At 43.6% G+C, this 18,031-nt stretch overlaps 1 protein-coding gene across 3 annotated transcripts in view; it reads left to right on the top strand.

Moving 5' to 3' along the window:
• Positions 1–18,031, top strand: part of RETREG1 (reticulophagy regulator 1) — a 129,837-nt gene that overhangs the window by 49,940 nt on the left and 61,866 nt on the right. Inside the window, exon 1 of one of the 3 annotated variants that reach the window (XM_044293140.1) lies at positions 17,381–17,534. The exons of the other annotated variants lie outside the window; for them this stretch is intronic. Within the exon in view, the coding sequence (XP_044149075.1) occupies positions 17,500–17,534 (35 nt within the window). The 5' untranslated portion in view covers positions 17,381–17,499. Of the gene's footprint in view, positions 1–17,380; positions 17,535–18,031 lie in introns of those variants that run through there. 3 annotated transcript variants of the gene reach the window in all.

Raw genomic sequence — 18,031 nt, 5'->3', positions numbered from 1 at the left:
CTACAGAGCAGACACTGTATTGCTCAGTAGGGACTTGGTGGAATGCCAGTGTTGACAATTGGGCACATAATATATGTTTTGATCACGCCGCAATGGTTAGAGAATAGAAGCAGTCACCCATGCAGAGTACTATGCATAGTCAGGTGCTGTGGACATTATATAGCACCAGATTGTGAGGGCTTGATTGAAAACTCTGTCTATTTGACATCCACACACCTACACGCTCCGAGGTGTATATTGTTACCATTGTGGTGGGTAGCACTTAATGCCCTTGAAGGACCACAGCGCCAGATGCGGCAGTGCAGAAGCTTGCATTATGCTAGGTCCTACGCCCATCAGTGTCTGCAGCCTGAAGGCCATAGGAGCAGTGTAGACCATGATCTGCTGGGTCTTGTCACATCACTTGCGGTGAGATGCTTCAGCTGGTCACTATTGCTCTTAGGTTGGAGGACTCATAGCAGTTGCCCTTAGCCAGTCTATCAGGTCTATCTGTGACTAAACGATGATGTCACATATGGCTATTGTACGTGTCTGTAGTCTATCCGTGACTGCAATGTGATAGGACTATTGCACTTGCTTATTATCTATCCAGCTGGTGAATAGTGATGTCACAGTGTGTTCATTTTGGACACGGTGAGTCGATTATTATATAGTTTATACAGCAGATCGGTCTATGGTTAAATCCTAACAAAATTTGTGGAGGCAGTATGGCATACTAGTCTGAAGCTAGGGATACACATTCAATAGCTGTTGACAGAATGAGGATTCAGGTGACAATTCTCTCTCCTCATACACATGCACGTTCGACTTATGTATTGTCAGTGGAGAGAGGGGCGAAAACCTCTGCCAGATACTTCTAGTGATGTATTCTCATAGGAGAACAAAAGAATTGGGAAAAAATATTCAGTTCACCCAATTCAGATGCCGGGGAAGAGGTGGTAGTTCCTCAAACACGTTACTATTTGGCAGACATAGAGTCTATCTTACAGATTAGTCTTTGACTACATGATGTCATACACTGAGTACAGTGATGTCACACATTATATCCATACTGTGTCTGTGATACTGTAGGCTGGTTCACATATTCAGGCCATAACTAGAAGTGGATTGAAAAAGAGGGAAAGACTCATTACACTTACATCTTACTCCACTTTCACATATGTCCAAAGTCACTTTTGGCCAAGTCAGATTTATTAATGCTCCTTTAATACTGTGATAAATGTGGTTTGACGGTAGCAGTTTATCCTTCAGTAAGTGGCTTTACAAAAGTCGCACGTCTTTACGAAAAGTCACATGTTCTATTAAAAAGTCGCATAGGATAAGCATGGTCCTCACTGGAGTAAAATTGCGTAATTTTGGGCGACTTTTTAAATTGTCGCAATAGTAAATCGGTCTACAGATTAATTTACCTAAGAAAACACGCCCACTTTTTTGGAAAATTGTCGAGCATAGCACAGAGCCAATAAAAGTTGCACATTTTTGTGCAGTTTTAGCGATTGTGCAAATATTTGCGACTTTTCACACCATTATTTTGACTTGAGCTAATGGTAAATCTGGCCCTCAGTATTTCCTTTATATGCATCATCCATTTTTGATCCATTTCAGGTTTTGGCTTCAAAAACTCCATAAAAAAACTGAACATGTAAACCTAGCCTTAGACTAGTTTCACAAACACACTAGCGTTAAAACGATCCGGCGTGCTGTTCTGTCAGGGGTACAGCCTGCTGGAGCTCATCGTATCCGACATAGCCGGAAACAGTGCGTAATTTTGGGCGACTTTTTAAATTGTCGCAATAGTAAATCGGTCTACAGATTAATTTACCTAAGAAAACACGCCCACTTTTTTTGAAAATTGTCGAGCATAGCACAGAGCCAATAAAAGTTGCACATTTTTGTGCAGTTTTAGCGATTGTGCAAATATTTGCGACTTTTCACACCACTATTTTGACTTGAGCTAATGGTAAATCTGGCCCTCAGTATTTCCTTTATATGCATCATCCATTTTTGATCCATTTCAGGTTTTGGCTTCAAAAACTCCATAAAAAAACTGAACATGTAAACCTAGCCTTAGACTAGTTTCACAAACACACTAGCGTTAAAATGATCCGGCGTGCTGTTCTGTCAGGGGTACAGCCTGCTGGAGCTCATCGTATCCGACATAGCCGGAAACAGCTTGAGTACCGCCAGGTACCATTAACTATAAGGAGACCCAGCGGTCTGTTTCCCGGAATTAGTGTTGGGATTCATCCGGATAAAAAACAGTGCTTGCATTGGTCTTTGTTTAGCCGGGATCCCGTTTTTTTGTCCAGCTGAATCCCGGCACTCATGACAGAAAAAGGCCAGATCCCTGCCGGGTTCCATTGTAGTCTATGGGCTCTGGTAGGGAAAGGTAGTATCCAGCTATGCTGGATATGATGAACTCCAGCAATGGAACTGCTGCCGTTACAGTCTGCCGGATGGTTTTACCACCAATGGGAGACATTATGAATGATGAGAAGACATTATGATGAGTTATATCTACTGTTGATGAGGTTCCTCCAGGTCCAAGTAGAAAAGGCTTTAAGAAGCTTTAGAAATGTGCCAATTAGTGGGCAAAACCCAAACTTTTCATTCCCTAGACATTAAGGGGTACATTTATTAAGACCGGAGTTTTAGACAGCGATCTTAATAAAAACCCTGCACCGGCGGTGAATCCGCTGGCCCGTCCCCTTCCCCGTCTTCACCACACCCACTTATTTAGACCTGGAGTGAGCAGGGAAAAGTCGCAGATTGCAGCACAAAGGATCTTTGTGCCGCAATCTGCTGCAGAAATACGCTTAATTTAGGTGTATTTCTGTTTAATAAATGACCCCCTTAGGCTTCATGCACACGACCGTTGTTTTATTCCGTGTCCGTTGCGCCGTTTTTCGTGATTTTCTGCGGACCCATTGATTTTCAATGGGTCCGTTAAAAACTCGGCTAATGCACCATCAACGTCCGTGATCCGTGGTTCAAGTTCATAAAAAAAATATAACCTGTCCTATTAATTTCGCGGAAAACGGTTCGCGGGCCCATTCAAGTCAATGGGACCACTAAAAAACGCGAAGGCACACAAGATTGTCATCCGCGTCCGTTTTTTTTTTCTACCATTTGCATGGCAAACCTGTCTTAGACTTTTTTTTACTTTCCTTTATGTCTGGTGGTCCTCCACGGAAACGGGTCACGGAACAACGGAACCCGATATTGCGGAACGGAACACAACAACGGTCCTGTGCATGAGGCCTTAGTGTAATAAAAAGACCAGCAATACATGTAATAAACATACCACACAGCCCCGGATGTTAACTCCGTCACTTACAAGTATAGCAGGTTAGATAATGAAATATAGCATTGCTAGTCATCTCTGTACACAGTCCATGAAATATTATAAAGTTGTATGGAAGAAGTAGTAGCTCTTCACATAACCTGAACCTGTTGATCATGTGGCCTTTGGAGATTGCGGCTCACTCACATGATATACTGTTAACAGGAATGAACAAAACAGCTGCTGCTAGTTTATTCAGGAGACATGCACTGTGTTCCTGCTACAAGCTCATTATGGGACTCTTTGCCCAGGAGTAGCCTTAGTTCCTAAATCTGTTTAAGTCTTGTCTGCTGGTAGGCTTATGATATTCTTTTAAACCAAATGCCTTCCATAAGTCTAATATCAGATTTATAAAAAAAAAAGTCTCTTGATAATTCTATAAATCCTGTATCAGATATCAGTCTTACCCACACCTGGCAGAATAAAATACTTATCACATGATAAACACCTAATATAGAACAGTAGGGAATGTGAATCAGTATGCGGAACGGAACTACCTTTGAGAATGAATATCACAAACAGATGCCTTCATGTGAGTGCCTTGTAACTCTGCCTGGTGGTAGTTGTATAGGAGTAGTAGTGGTAGTGTGCTTAACAAGTCCACTCTAGGGCTGAAATGATTACTCGATTGAATTGAGTAATTCGACACAAACAAATGTGCAGCGAGGATTCGTTTGGGTCATGAAGAAGATGAAGGAGCTGTGGAGCGGCGCCCCTACAGGAGATGTAAGTATTTTATTTCACTGACGCTGGGGACATGGCTAGGAGGGGGAGATGGTGGCACTGGGGGGCAATCTGGTGGCACTGGGGGGCAATCTAGTGGCACTGGGGGGCAGGCTGATGGCACTGGGGGGCAGGCTGATGGCACTGGGGGGCAGGCTGATGGCACTGGGAGGCAAGCTGATGGCACTGGGAGGCAAGCTGATGGCACTGGGGGACAAGCTGGTGGCACTGGGGGATAAGCTAGATAAAAGGGTAAGGGGAAAACACAGATACACACAAAAGGAAATAGACAGTCTGGGCCTCAAAAGCTAAGGAAGAGGGATGGTGACCTCCTAGTAATCCCTAGGCCTTTCCCTAACTCCTGCCAGTATGAGCAGATCCTGATGGTGGAAATGCTCATACGCCGGATACCTATGCCCTGCTAAAACTGACGAGCCCTAGGATAGGTAGCAGGAGTCAAGACATCTAGTTCCTTCCCAGATGAAGAAACTGCGTCTCCCTGAAGCCTAGAACCAAAACACACCTGAGAACAACAACCAGAAAAGAACATACATCACGGAACAAAAGTTTAAACTGAGAAAATGTACCATTTTAAGAGAAAAATATGTTAAATCAGAATTTCATGGTGTCAACAAATCCCCAAAAAGTTGGGACAAGGCCATTTTCACCACTGTGTGGCATCTCCCCTTCTTCTTACAACACTCAACAGACGTCTGGGGACCGAGGAGCCAAGTTTCTCAAGTTTAGAAATAGGAATGCTCTCCCATTCTGGCCAAATCAGGCTTCTAACTGCTCAATTGTCTTGGGCCTTCTTTGTTGCACCTTCCTCTTTATGATGCGCCAAATGTTCTCTATAGGTGAAAGATATGGACTGCAGACTGGCCATTTCAGTACCCGGATCCTTCTCCTACGCAGCAATGATGTTGTGATTGATGCAGAATGTGGTCTGGCATTATCTTGTTAAAAAATGCAGGGTCTTCCCTGAAAGAGATGACGTCTGGATGGGAGCATATGTTGTTCTAGAACCTGAATATATTTTTCTGCATTGATGGTGCCTTTCCAGACATGCAAGCTGCCCATGCCACACGCACTCATGCAACCCCATACCATCAGAGATGCAGACTTCTGAACTGAGCGTTGATAACAACTTGGGTTGTCCTTGTCCTCTTTGGTCCGGATGACATGGCGTCCCAGATTTCCAAAAAGAACTTCGAATCGTGACTCGTCTGACCACAGAACAGTCTTCCATTTTGCCACACTCCATTTTAAATGATCCCTGGCCCAGTGAAAACGCCTGAGCTTGTGGATCTTGCTTAGAAATGGCTTCTTCTTTGCACTGTAGAGTTTCAGCTGGCAACGGCGGATGGCACGGTGGATTGTGTTCACTGACAATGGTTTCTGGAAGTATTCCTGAGCCCATTCTGTGATTTCCTTTACAGTAGCATTCCTGTTTGTGGTGCAGTGTCGTTTAAGGGCCCGGAGATCACGGGCATCCAGTATGGTTTTACGGCCTCGACCCTTACGCACAGAGATTGTTCCAGATTCTCTGAATCTTCGGATGATGTTATGCACAGTTGATGATGATAGATGCAAAGTCTTTGCAATTTTTCGCTGGGTAACACCTTTCTGATATTGCTCCACTATCTTTCTGCGCAACATTGTGGGAATTGGTGATCCTCTACCCATCTTGGCTTCTGAGAGACACTGCCACTCTGAGAAGCTCTTTTTATACCCAATCATGTTGCCAATTGACCTAATTAGTGTTAATTGGTCTTCCAGTTCACTATTATGCTCAAATTTACTTTTTCCAGCCTCTTATTGCTACTTGTCCCAACTTTTTTGGAATTTGTTGACACCGTGAAAATTTGAATCAACGTATTTTTCCTTTAAAATGATACATTTACTCGGATTAAACGTTTGATCTGTCATCTACGTTCTATTACAAATAAAATATTGACATTTGCCATCTCCACATCATTGCATTCAGTTTTTATTCACAATTTGTTTAGTGTCCCAACTTTTTTGGAATCCGGTTTGTACTTAGCTTTGAGATGTGTGGAGAAGCAGGAGATCCAAGACAAACAAGCTCTAGCAACTCCAAGAGGAAATATCAACCACATGGTCAGCAGTGTGAGGCGGACCTAAATAGAGCCTCATCACTGATAACAAGCAGAACCTGAGGTGAGGTGAGATCCTGCCAAACAACAACATACACGGAGGAAAACAGAGAGACCTGTCAGATAGCCTCACGTGCAGCAATTCTATCCGATCTTCTCATCTCTGTCACTGGAGGGACCGTGACAGCTGGTGGCACTGGGTGGCAGCTGATGGCACTGGGTGGCAGCTGATGGCACTAAGGGGGCAGCTGGTGGCACTAGGACACAGCTGGTGGCACTAGGACACAGCTGGTGGCACTGCGGGGCAAGCTGGTCGCACTGTGGGGCAAGCTGGTGGCAATGGGGGGAGCTTGATGGCACTGGGGGGGGGGGGAGTCTGATGGCACTGGAGGGCAGCTGATGGACTTGGGGGAAACCTGATGGCATAAGGGGGCCATTTGACTGCACGGGGGGCTGATGGGTTTTTATGAAGAAAAACGTACTTTTAATTAGTTTTTTGTTATTAGAGTACTCGATTAATTGTTGGATTAATCGATAGAATACTCGATTACAAAAATAGTCAGTAGCTGCAGCCCTAGTCCACTCTGTACTAGTTAGACCAAATTAGATACTATGAAAGGTAAAAAATCCTAAGGAAGAAAGCCAAATATGCATAAAAAATGAAATATGATGCTATAACAGTTTTTTAATCTGAGTACTTTTCTAAACTCTGTTCACATCTCATTTTTGCATAGCGTTGGAGGAATACACCAGGAAATACTCTTGAAGGCTGCAAAGTACATCACAGTATAGTTGTACAGTAACATATGTCGCCCATTGACGTCCACTGTAAAAAATCAGTGAAAAAAAGTATGATAACGAATATTGGATTCTTGTGGCATACTTAGGGTCATGTACTGTAGTGCCCCCCCTCCTTCCTCGATGATATCCGTACATTTTATAGCTGCACGCGGCAGTGGCCCCTCCTGCAAATCTCCTTTCACTTTTGATGAAAGTTGGTGTATACTGTAACCCTCTGCCTAACCTCACAGTTGCCGTGGTCCGTATTTTCAGCAGGATCTGAGGGATTAACTAACCGGGATAGGCTCAATGTGTAAGCTTGCTCCACACATCCCCTTAATGCATATGACATACATGTATGTGAATGTGCATTAAGGGGTTAACTGGAAAACCGTCAAGTGTAAACTCGGACATAAGAACCCAGAGATATTACCCCCAGAATCTGGGCCACAGGGGCCAGACATAACCTCCAGAACCAGGCGCACAGAGCCAGACATAACATCCAGACCTAGGGCCACATGAGCTCGGCATTACCTCCAGAACTAGGGTGAAAGGTGTCAGGCATAAACTCCAGAACAGTACCACAGGGGCCAGACATCATGACCTCCAGGATCAGGGAAACAGAGACCGGACAAATAAATCTGCAGGAAATAAATGTAAACAGACAGTTCCCAGACCCCACCCCTTGCAGACCCTAATTCCAGCACTCTATCAATTCACCAAAGGATCTTCTGGAGTTCTGATGAGCAGGCCAACCCTGGTTCTAGTCCCTATTTTTCACTGATTAGCTGCTTCTATCCTTTATGTTTAGTGTTTTTTTCCCCAATCTCAGGTGAGCAGTGTTTTGCCCGTGGCTTTGTTGTCTAGCACTTTCTGGTCAAAGATGATAAAAAATAGCACTAAAGCATCAGTCTAAGTGCAATATATTTGTGTGGCAAATAAATCACTGGATATGCCATTAGATGGACAGATACGTAGGTACTTTCCACTTCCTACAAAGATGTATTAGAGGAGGAAGAGTAGGATTCAAGATTCAGGTGTCAGGTGACTGATATTCCAGTGATAAACCATATCAATGATCATCACAGCTTAACAGGAAGAATCACTGAACCTTTGATCATTCACAGATAAAACTTTAATTCCAAGGTCTATCACATTGACATTTCATATGAGTTATGAGGCACAAAGGGATTTAAGTGGCTATATTCACTTATATTTCTTTACATCTGGAATATTGGTTACAACAAACTGGTAGAGCAACTCTGTTCATATGAGCTAAAGCCTCACAGGCGAATCTGAAAAAGATTAACGGCAACAGAGTCAGCCACTGGTACTCCAGCAGAGGAAGGCACTTTACTTCAGACAGATTTTTACCTAACATCTGTGACACAGTGAGGGGTTTTGTCTGGGAAGGCAGGTATTTTCCTCCCAACATGTGCGGCTGGGCTGGTTTCCAGCCAGGTGAGGTCAGATACCAGACCAGTGTTTAAGTGCCGGTCCCGGTTTTGGCAGCACTTGGCTGTCCTTAAATAGGCAGCTGGGCTCAGCAGCTGAGTCTCTGTGTTGGAATCTGAGGTTTTGTATCAGACTTGAGGACTAAGACCCATGTGCAGGGGGAACAGGCCCCCTAAAACCTGCTGTGGACTACTGGAGGCAGAACTGCCAACAAGGTGACTTGTGCAATATGAACTTTCTATTGTGTGTGAATTAACACCAAAGACTGCAAAATTACATGTTGTTCTGTGCAAATTGAACTTTCCATTTGTGTGTGAATTAACACCAAATACTGCAAAGTGACGTGTTGTTTTGTGCAACTGCCGCAAGTGTGAATAAACACTGAAGTTTGAGTTAAAGGGATTCTGTCACCAGGTTTCACCCCCTCCAGATAAAAATATGGTTATGTTCAGGGAGCTTTAACCATTCCTAATGTGGTGTTATAAATGTAATCTGTAGGCTCATTTTGCTAAAAATACGCTATTACTAACCTGTCAGTCATAAAAATAAAGTGCCCAAGAGGATGTCAATAGCTCCAAGCTGCCGCCCGCACCCGCTGCCGTTCGTGCCCAGCTCCGCCTCATAATCTTCTGTGACGCCTCCAGCTCTTCCTCTGTAAAATGCTCCCTCCTCCCTCCGTAACATCGCTTTGAAAGCCTCCTGCTCTCCCTCCCTCCCCGCTCCTCCTGCTGCTCTAACATTGCGATGTTACAGAGGGAGGAGGGGGAGGGAGAGCAGGAGGCTTTCAAAGCGATGTTACAGAGGGAGGAGGGAGGAGGGGGAGGGAGAGCAGGAGTCTTTCAAAGCGATGTTACAGAGGGAGGAGGAGGGAGCATTTTACAGAGGAAGAGCTGGAGGCGTCACAGAAGATTATGAGGCGGAGCTGGGCACGAACGGCAGCGGGTGCGGGCGGCAGCTTGGAGCTATTGACATCCTCTTGGGCACTTTATTTTTATGACTGACAGGTTAGTAATAGCGTATTTTTAGCAAAATGAGCCTACAGATTACATTTATAAGACCACATTAGGAATGGTTAAAGCTCCCTGAACATAACCATATTTTTATCTGGAGGGGGTGAAACCTGGTGACAGAATCCCTTTAAGGACTTGTATTTTGCCTCTGTACTGCATCCGCTTACCCTATCTACCAGAGCGAAACCCCACACACCCCTCACCAAGTCCTTGTTCAGACTTAGTTTGGGCTTTAGACACAGACGGGGACAGAGTTGACTCAAAAATGTTGACAAAACTCCAACCTTCTTCTTGATGAAGACATCTGTAAAACAAACATATGTAGGAGGTGGATTTTGAAGATGTTGGGGTACAGGTGGATTCCTGACAGGCTTCATATTAGTCAGGCACTGGGAATGACAAGCAGAACCCCATTAAAGAATGTTCCCAGAGTTCCAGTTGAGAACCGGATTGTGTAAACGGAGCAAAGACAGTCCCAGCAGAAGTGGACAGGTAGACACAGGGAGAACATACTGGTAAATTATTTCAGATTGGGACGCGCCCACCTGAAGCGACAAGGGCATTGTGACGTATTTGCTCCCCTATGGTCCCTAGTCTTGGAAGTCCCACCTTCCAAGTAGAGGTATGGACTTAATGTCCCTTGGTACCACAATGCAGACAGAGGTTACTGGAGCATCTGCACTGATGCTCCTCTTCAGACAACTTGAGGCTATCTGCTTGCATGGGCTCCTGGACTGGAGTAGAAGTATAAGGAATCAGAGGTCTGTGGAATGTTGGAGCCAACTGAAAAGATTTTCGCTCACAAACTACTTTTGTGGCATGTTCTTGGAATCGGAGATCAGTGCAGGTAGCGAGGGAGATGAAACATGCCAGGGTAGTCGGCATATCATGACCTACAAGTTCACCCTTTATACGATCTAAGGCTAGGGCTACACAACGACATGTGCACAACTACACTGCAACATGTGTTGCCCGACATTGATGTCACGCAACAATTTTTACGATAGTTTATGGTGTCGCACTGCGACATACTGCGACGCGACAGTCGCAGAAAAATCCATCTTGGATGGATTTTTTGCTGCTGTCGTGTCGCAGACGCAGCGTGACACCATAGACTATCATTATAAAAATTGTCGCGCGACAGATGTCGTCGTGTAGCCCTAGCTTAACAGGCTTTACCAGAACGCATCCACAAGAGCATCATTGTTCCAGGTAAACTCAGAGGAAAGAATGTGAAGCATAATGGCGTTCTGCTGGACAGCAACACAGAGCAAGGAGAGAAATAGTGTAACCCCTGCAGTGCTGAACCTGAGGAGAGATACACTGAACTAACCTCCTGTTCACACATACATACCAGACAGACAGGCACATATCAAGTGGAGCAGGCGTAAGGGTAACAATGACATCCATTACCTGCAATATAGGCTTAGAAACCCTAATACTCTTTTTGCACTAGCAGCTTGGCTTCCATTTACAACAGAGCAATGCTACATGAATTTTAAAAGTCCTAATTAATCCTGAAGGACCCTAATGTCCTAATTTGGAGAGCAAAATTGCATCGTTCCTGCTGTCAGAAATACAGAAACCCATGACAGTAAACTCTAGTTCCTAAACTACCCTTTTCATCCCTCCCATATACAGTACACAGTGCCTTACAAAAGTATTCACTTCCTTGGCGTTTTTTCAGTGTTTTTTCATTAAAACCTGCAAATAAAATGGATTTGAAATTTTATGTAGTGGGCCTGGCAATATATTCCAAATTGTAAAAATGGAATTAAACAAAAACTTTTTTTTTTTAAATAAATAAAAACTGAAAACTTGTGAGTCCATATATTTTCACCCCATTTGCTATTCAACCGATTAACTTCAGGAGACAGATAATTAGTTGAAAAATGTTCCCCTATGTGCAGGTGTCATGTGATCTGTCACATGATGTGCATATACTGTATGTATGTATAGATACACCTGTTCTGAAAGGCCTCTCAGTCTACACTACTAAGTGAGCAGCATGAAGACCAAAGAGATCTCCAGAGACAAAGTCATGGAGAAGTACAGATCAGGGTTGGGTTATAAAAAAAATTCTCCCAAACTTTGGGAACGTGCCACGGAGCACCATTAAATCCATTATAATAAGGAAAGAATATGGCACAACTACAGATATGACAAGAGAAGACTGCATGTGTCAGACTCCCAAACACATGGAAGAAGCATCTTCAGATGGGACTAAAATGTAACTTTTTGACCATCATGGGAAACACTATTTGTGGTGCAAACCCAACACTTCCCATCACCCCAAGAAGTGATGCATGGTGAAAAAGCATCCTCACAGCATAATGCTGCCTCCGCCATACTGTGGTTTTCTTTCATTGCCAGGGACTGGAAGAGTGGACAGAATTAAAGGAAAATGGATGGCAATAAATACAGGGCAATTCTTGAGGAAAATCTGCTTCAGTCTAACAAGATTTGAGACTGGACCAGTGATTCACCTTCAACAATGACAGTAAACATGCCGCTAAAGCTACACTGAAGTGGTTTAAGAAGAAATATTCAGATGTCTTGGAATGGCCAAGTCACAGCGCAGACCTTAATCCAAAGGAGAATGTGTGGCATGACTTGAAGACCACTGTACAGCAATGCAGCCCATCAAACTTGATGAAGTTGGAGCAGTTTAGCTTGAAAGAATCACATAATTATCATCATAATTATTGTTTGTGTCCAGTATAAAAAATATTTAGTACCTTCAAAGTGGTAGACATGTTGTGTAAATCAATTGGTACACATCCTCCAAAATGTAATGCAATAAAACAGGAAAACCGCCAAAGGGAAGGGGTGGTAATGAATACTCTCACATGGTTCTGTATATCATTTAGAAGGTGCAGAAGTAAGAGCTGTTTTGCAGTTGTTCTATGTCACTAGCCTGGCTCTACTTTTCCAGCGGCCATCCACCTACCAGCAATGTCCAGGTAGATGGAGAACGATCATAGCCAGCAGCTACTATAGAAGGTGGAAACCAAGTTCTAGTTCTTTTATGGTACTGGGGTGTGAGAAGTATGAAAGATCTTGCTTAGAGTATAAAAGATTTTCCTCCTATCCTCCGTTCAGTTATTTCCATGTATATACATAGTATATACATAGTAGGGGGTCATTTAGGATCAAAAATACGTCTATAATAGGGTACTTTCATACTTGCGTTGTGAAGATGCGGCAGGCAGCTCCTTAGACGGAACTGCCTGCCGGATCCGGAAAGCCGTGTGCAAATGGATAGCATTTGTAGACAGATCCGGATGCGGATCCGTCTAACAAATGCATTGAAATCACCGGATCCGGAAAAACGGATCCGGTATTTTTATTTTTTTTTGCATTTTTAAAGGTCTGCACATGCGCAGAGCAGAAAACCGGATCCGTTTTGCTGGAACACTTGGTGGCATTAATGCATTTTAATGGAAAATAGTGCCGATGCAAGTGTTCCGGAATTTTGGACGGAGAAAATACCATAAGAGTGACTGAACTGAAGACATCCTGAGGCATACTGAACGGAATGCTCTCCATTCAGAATGCATTAGGATAAAACTCCGGTATTGAGCCCCTGTGACAGTACTCAATACCGGAAAACGCTAGTGTGAAAGTACCGTTAGACATCTTTCTGGCGCAGATTGCAGCACAAATCTGTGACTCCCCCGCTTACGCCTGGTCTAAAATAGTGGGCGTGGCGTGGCCTGGCAGACCCATCTCATTCATCGCTTTGTACGTCTGTTTTAGGCGTAGAAAAGGCATAGAAGCTGGCTTACATTTAGACCAGCGCTGGATACGCCAAAGTTATGTAGAGGCCGGCACCTTTATATAACTTCGGTGGATCCACCACCAGTGCAGGGGCTCATTACAATTGGTGTCTAATAACCCATAGTTTGTAAGGCTGAAAATAGACATCTGTCCACCCAGTTCAGCCTGTTATCCTACAAGTTGATCCAGAGGAAGGCAAAAAACTCCTATGAGGTAGGAGCCAATTTTCCTCATTTTGGAAGGGAAGGGGGGTTAAATTCTTTCCCAACTCCAATAAGGCAATCAGAATATATGCCTGGATCTATTACACTTGTCCAGAAATCTAATAATTATAACCTGTAATATTATTACACTCCAGAAATACATTCCATAGTCTCACTGCTCTTACCGTAAAGAATCCTTTTCTATGTTTGTGTACAAACCTTCTTTCCTCCAGACGCAGAGGATGTCCTCTCGTCACAGTCACAGTCCTGGGGATAAATAGATGATAGGATAGATCTCCGTACTGACCCCTGATATATTTATACATAGTTATAAGATCTCCTCTCAGTAACCTTTTTCTAAACAGAAATAACCCTGTTGATAATCTTTCAGGGTACTGTAGTCCCCCCATTCCAGTTATTACTTTAGTTGTCCTCCTCTGAACCTTCTCCAGCTCTGCTATGTCTGTCTTGTTCACAGGAGCCCAGAACTGTACACAGTACTCCATGTGTGGTCTGACTAATGATTTGTAAAGTGGCAAAATGATGTTCTTATCTCATGAATCCATGCCTTTTAGATGCATCCCATAATCTTATTGACCTTGGCAGCAGCTGCCGGACACTGGTTTCTATAGTTAGGTTTGCTGTCCCCTAAAATTCCAGTTTACCCAGTGTTTTACCATTTACTATGTACTGGTGACATGTAGTTCTTCTTCCCATGTGCATAACCTTACATTTGTCAGTGTTAAACCTCATCTTCCACGTATCTGCCCAAGCCTCCAATCTATCCAGATCCCTCTGTAGTAGTATACTGTCCTCTTCAGTGTTAATTACTTTACACAGTTTAGTGTCATCTGCGAAAATGTATATTTTACTATGCAAGCCTTCTACAAGATCATTAATAAATATATTGAAGAGAATAGGGCCCAATACTGACCCCTGAGGTACCCTCCAGTGACAGTGACCCAATCTGAGTATGTACCGTTAATAACCACCCTCTGTTTTCTATCATTGAGCCAGTTACTTACCCACATACTGACGTTTTCTCCCAGTCCGAGCATTCTCATTTTATATACTAACCTTTTATGTGGTACAGTGTCAAATGCTTTGGAGAAGTCCAGATACACGACATCCATTGACTCATCCTGGTCAAGTCTAGAACTTTATTCCTCATAGAAACTGATTAAATTAGTTGACCAATCCCTCACAAAGCCATGCTGATATGGCATTATTCGCTTATTTTCATTGGGGTACTCCAAGATAGCATTCAAACAGTTTACCCACGACAGATGTTAAACTTACCGGCCTATAGTTTCCGGGTTTGGTTTTTAACCCCTTTTTGAATATTAGCACCACATTTGCTAAGTGCCATTACTGGTACATTCTGAATTTCATCTGACAATTTATTTTCCTCAGTGAATACAGTGGGGGAAAAAATATTTAATAGCTTTGCTTTCTCCTCATTGCTTTCTGCAACTCCCCCCCTCATCACTCTGTAAAGGGCCAATACCTTTTGGATTTATAGTTTTTACTATTTATATAATTTAATTTTAGGGTTAGTTTTACTCTCTTTGGCAATTAATCTCTCTGTCTCCAATTTGGCTGCTTTTATTTGTCTTTTACATATTCTATTTTTTCTCTGCTTAGTTTTTCAGTGCTTCCTCACCACCCTCCTGTTTTAGTGATTTAAATGCTTTCTCTTTGTCCTTTATTGCTTCCTTTTCATTTCTATGTATCCACTTTTTTTTTTCTTGTTCTTTACTTTTTATTCCTATAAGATATGTACCTCTCACAATTAGAGTTTAGGATGCTTTTAAAAATATGCCATGTTGTGGCTGCATTTTTATTTTTGAGGGCATTATCCCAGTTAGGCTACTTTCACACTAGCGTTCGGGCGGATCCGTTCTGAACGGATCCGCTCATAATAATGCAGACGGAGGCTCCGTTCAGAACGGATCCGTCTGCATTATATTAGCAAAAAAAAGCTAAGTGTGAAAATAGCCTGGGACGGATCCGTCCAGACTTTCAATGTAAAGTCAATGGGGGACGGATCCGCTTGAAGATTGAGCCACATTGTGGCATCTTCAAACGGATCCGTCCCCATTGACTTACATTGAAAGTCTGGACGGATCCGCACGGATCCGCACGCCTCCGAACGGCCAGGCGGACACCCGAACGCTGCAAGCAGCGTTCAGCTGTCCGCCTGTCCGTGCGGAGGCGAGCGGAGCGGAGGCTGAACGCCGCCAGACTGATGCAGTCTGAGCGGATCCGCCTCCATTCAGACTGCATCAGGGCTGGACGGCTGCGTTCGGGTCCGCTCGTGAGCTCCTTCAAACGGAGCTCACGAACGGAAACCCGAACGCTAGTGTGAAAGTAGCCTTAGTAAAACCAATGGGCTCTCTAAGATGGTCAAATTTAGCTTTTCGGAAGTTCAGTATTTTTGTGCGTCCCTGAAGAAACAGTCTTTTGAATTACAAGGTTATTGGCTTGTAGTACCAAAAGTATATCAGAGAATAATGAGGTCCTTGCCCTAAGCTTGCAACCTAAGTCCCTGAAATAATTTTAAAGGATTCTCGACCTACCTCTAACTTTGTCATTGGTTCCAGTGTGGACCAGGACAGCCCCTCCCAGTAATCCATCAACCCATTCCGCAATATATCAAACTGGAGTGCCAGGAAGACAACACACCGTTCAACGGTCTTTGTCACAGATCGCCCTATCTGTACCCCTAATAATGGAGTCTCCCACTACCAGCACCTGTCTGGCCTGCCCTGCTCTCCTGGTCCCCTTCTTACTGGAGCTGACATTCCCCTGACTGGCAGAGGAAGTGTCCGGCTGCAGCAGTGCTCTCCCTGAACTGACATCCCCCTCATCTGCCAACATTGCAAACTTGTTGGGTGTGTCAGATCAGGGCTAGCCTCCCTGGCACTCTTCCCTCTAGCCTGCTTTCTAAATGTTACCCAGCTATTTACAGTACCTCACTTTTCTGATCCTCGATGCCATCACCCTCTCCCGCATCTACCCAATGGAGTGCCTGCTGAGTGAGCCGCAAACTCTTTTCCATATTGTCAACGCATCTCAGTGTTGAAATTCGCTCACTTAGATACAGGGTCTGAGATTGGAAATGCGCAATTTGTTCACATTTAGAACAAAAATTTGCACCCTCAAATGGCTGCTCCAAGACTGCACACATTTCATAAGATGTGCAGTAGACTGCCTCGTCAATTATGGAGTATATACGTGTTAGGGCTCATTCAGACGACCATATGAATGAGTCCACATCAGTTCCACAATTTTGCAGCACGGCTGCGGACCCATTTATGTCACTGGGGCCACAAAAGATGGGGACAGCACACTGTGTGATGTCCGCATCCGTTCCATTCTGCGGCCCCGCAAAAAAGATAGAGCATGTCCTATTCTTGTCCGCAATTGCCAGTATCCATGTTTTGCGGACCGCAAATCACTTATGGTCATGTGAATGCACCCTAAATGGGGACTACACAAGAGAAAAATAAAAATAAAATACAATGTAATGAAATGATAATCAACTTAATGTAGTGTTTTCCTAAAGTCACTTAATCTTAAATCACACAATCAATACAAACACACACTTGCTATCAAACACAGGCTCGCTCCCAAACTCGGGTTTATAGTCTGCTTATATAGGTGCTGCTCCAGACAACTTCAAACCAGACTGCAGATTTTTTTCCTCTGGATTCATTTTATAGCCATTGAGATCTGCATATTAAATGTACTTTACAGGCAAGTGACAGAGAGACACAGAGTCTGTGCTATGTCTTCTAGCAGAAACTGTCACAATAGGAATATCACAGGGGTGTTGCCTGGTCACGGCTCTGGATAAGAGACCAGCAAGCTGGAGGAGCAGGGCGGCTCCTGAGACCTGAGCATGTGCTCAGTCAGGCCTATTTATAACAGCCAATCACAGCGCGCTCTCAGATAGCTTCATTCAACACCAGCGACTCACAGGAGGATTGTAAACACACAGCACCCAGCACCCAGGACGGGCACCCTAGCACTGCCACACCTGGATTATACTAACTGGCACAGGTGGCTTTGAAAAGAAGGCAGAAATGCCTGAAGGAGACGACTTTCAGCTAGATGAAAGGTATTATATTCTCACTTTATAGTTGATGGGTACATGTTAGATATAACTGTGTTCTGACCTTTGTGGCCATAGTATTATGGAATTTTAGCTAAATGTAAAAAAAGAAAGCACAGAATCTCAGAAAATAGAGCGCCCTCCATAGGGCACGGCTCAGCCCCCGATGTAAATGAGAAAATCAGCAGCTCTTCAAAAGTCACCTGAAAATATAACTTGTGTATGTCTACATATGGGTGACCTATACGCTTTGTTGTCACCTGGTTTGTGGAGTGCTGACAATTCTATCATCCCATCCATCACCTATCTATCTATCTATCTATCTATCTATCTATCTATCTTAATAGTTATCTATCTATCTATCTATCTATCTATCTATCCATCTATCTATCCATCTATCTATCTATCATCCCATCCAGCACATATCTATCTATCTAGTATGCATCTGTCTATCTAGCTATCTATTTCTGTCTATCTATATCTATCTGCGAGTATGTATATAT

Source organism: Bufo gargarizans, chromosome 5 (genome assembly GCF_014858855.1).
Source record: "Bufo gargarizans isolate SCDJY-AF-19 chromosome 5, ASM1485885v1, whole genome shotgun sequence".
NCBI lineage: Eukaryota > Metazoa > Chordata > Amphibia > Anura > Bufonidae > Bufo > Bufo gargarizans.
Note: the sequence above shows the minus strand (reverse complement) of the source record. Positions and strands in the feature narration are given on the sequence as shown.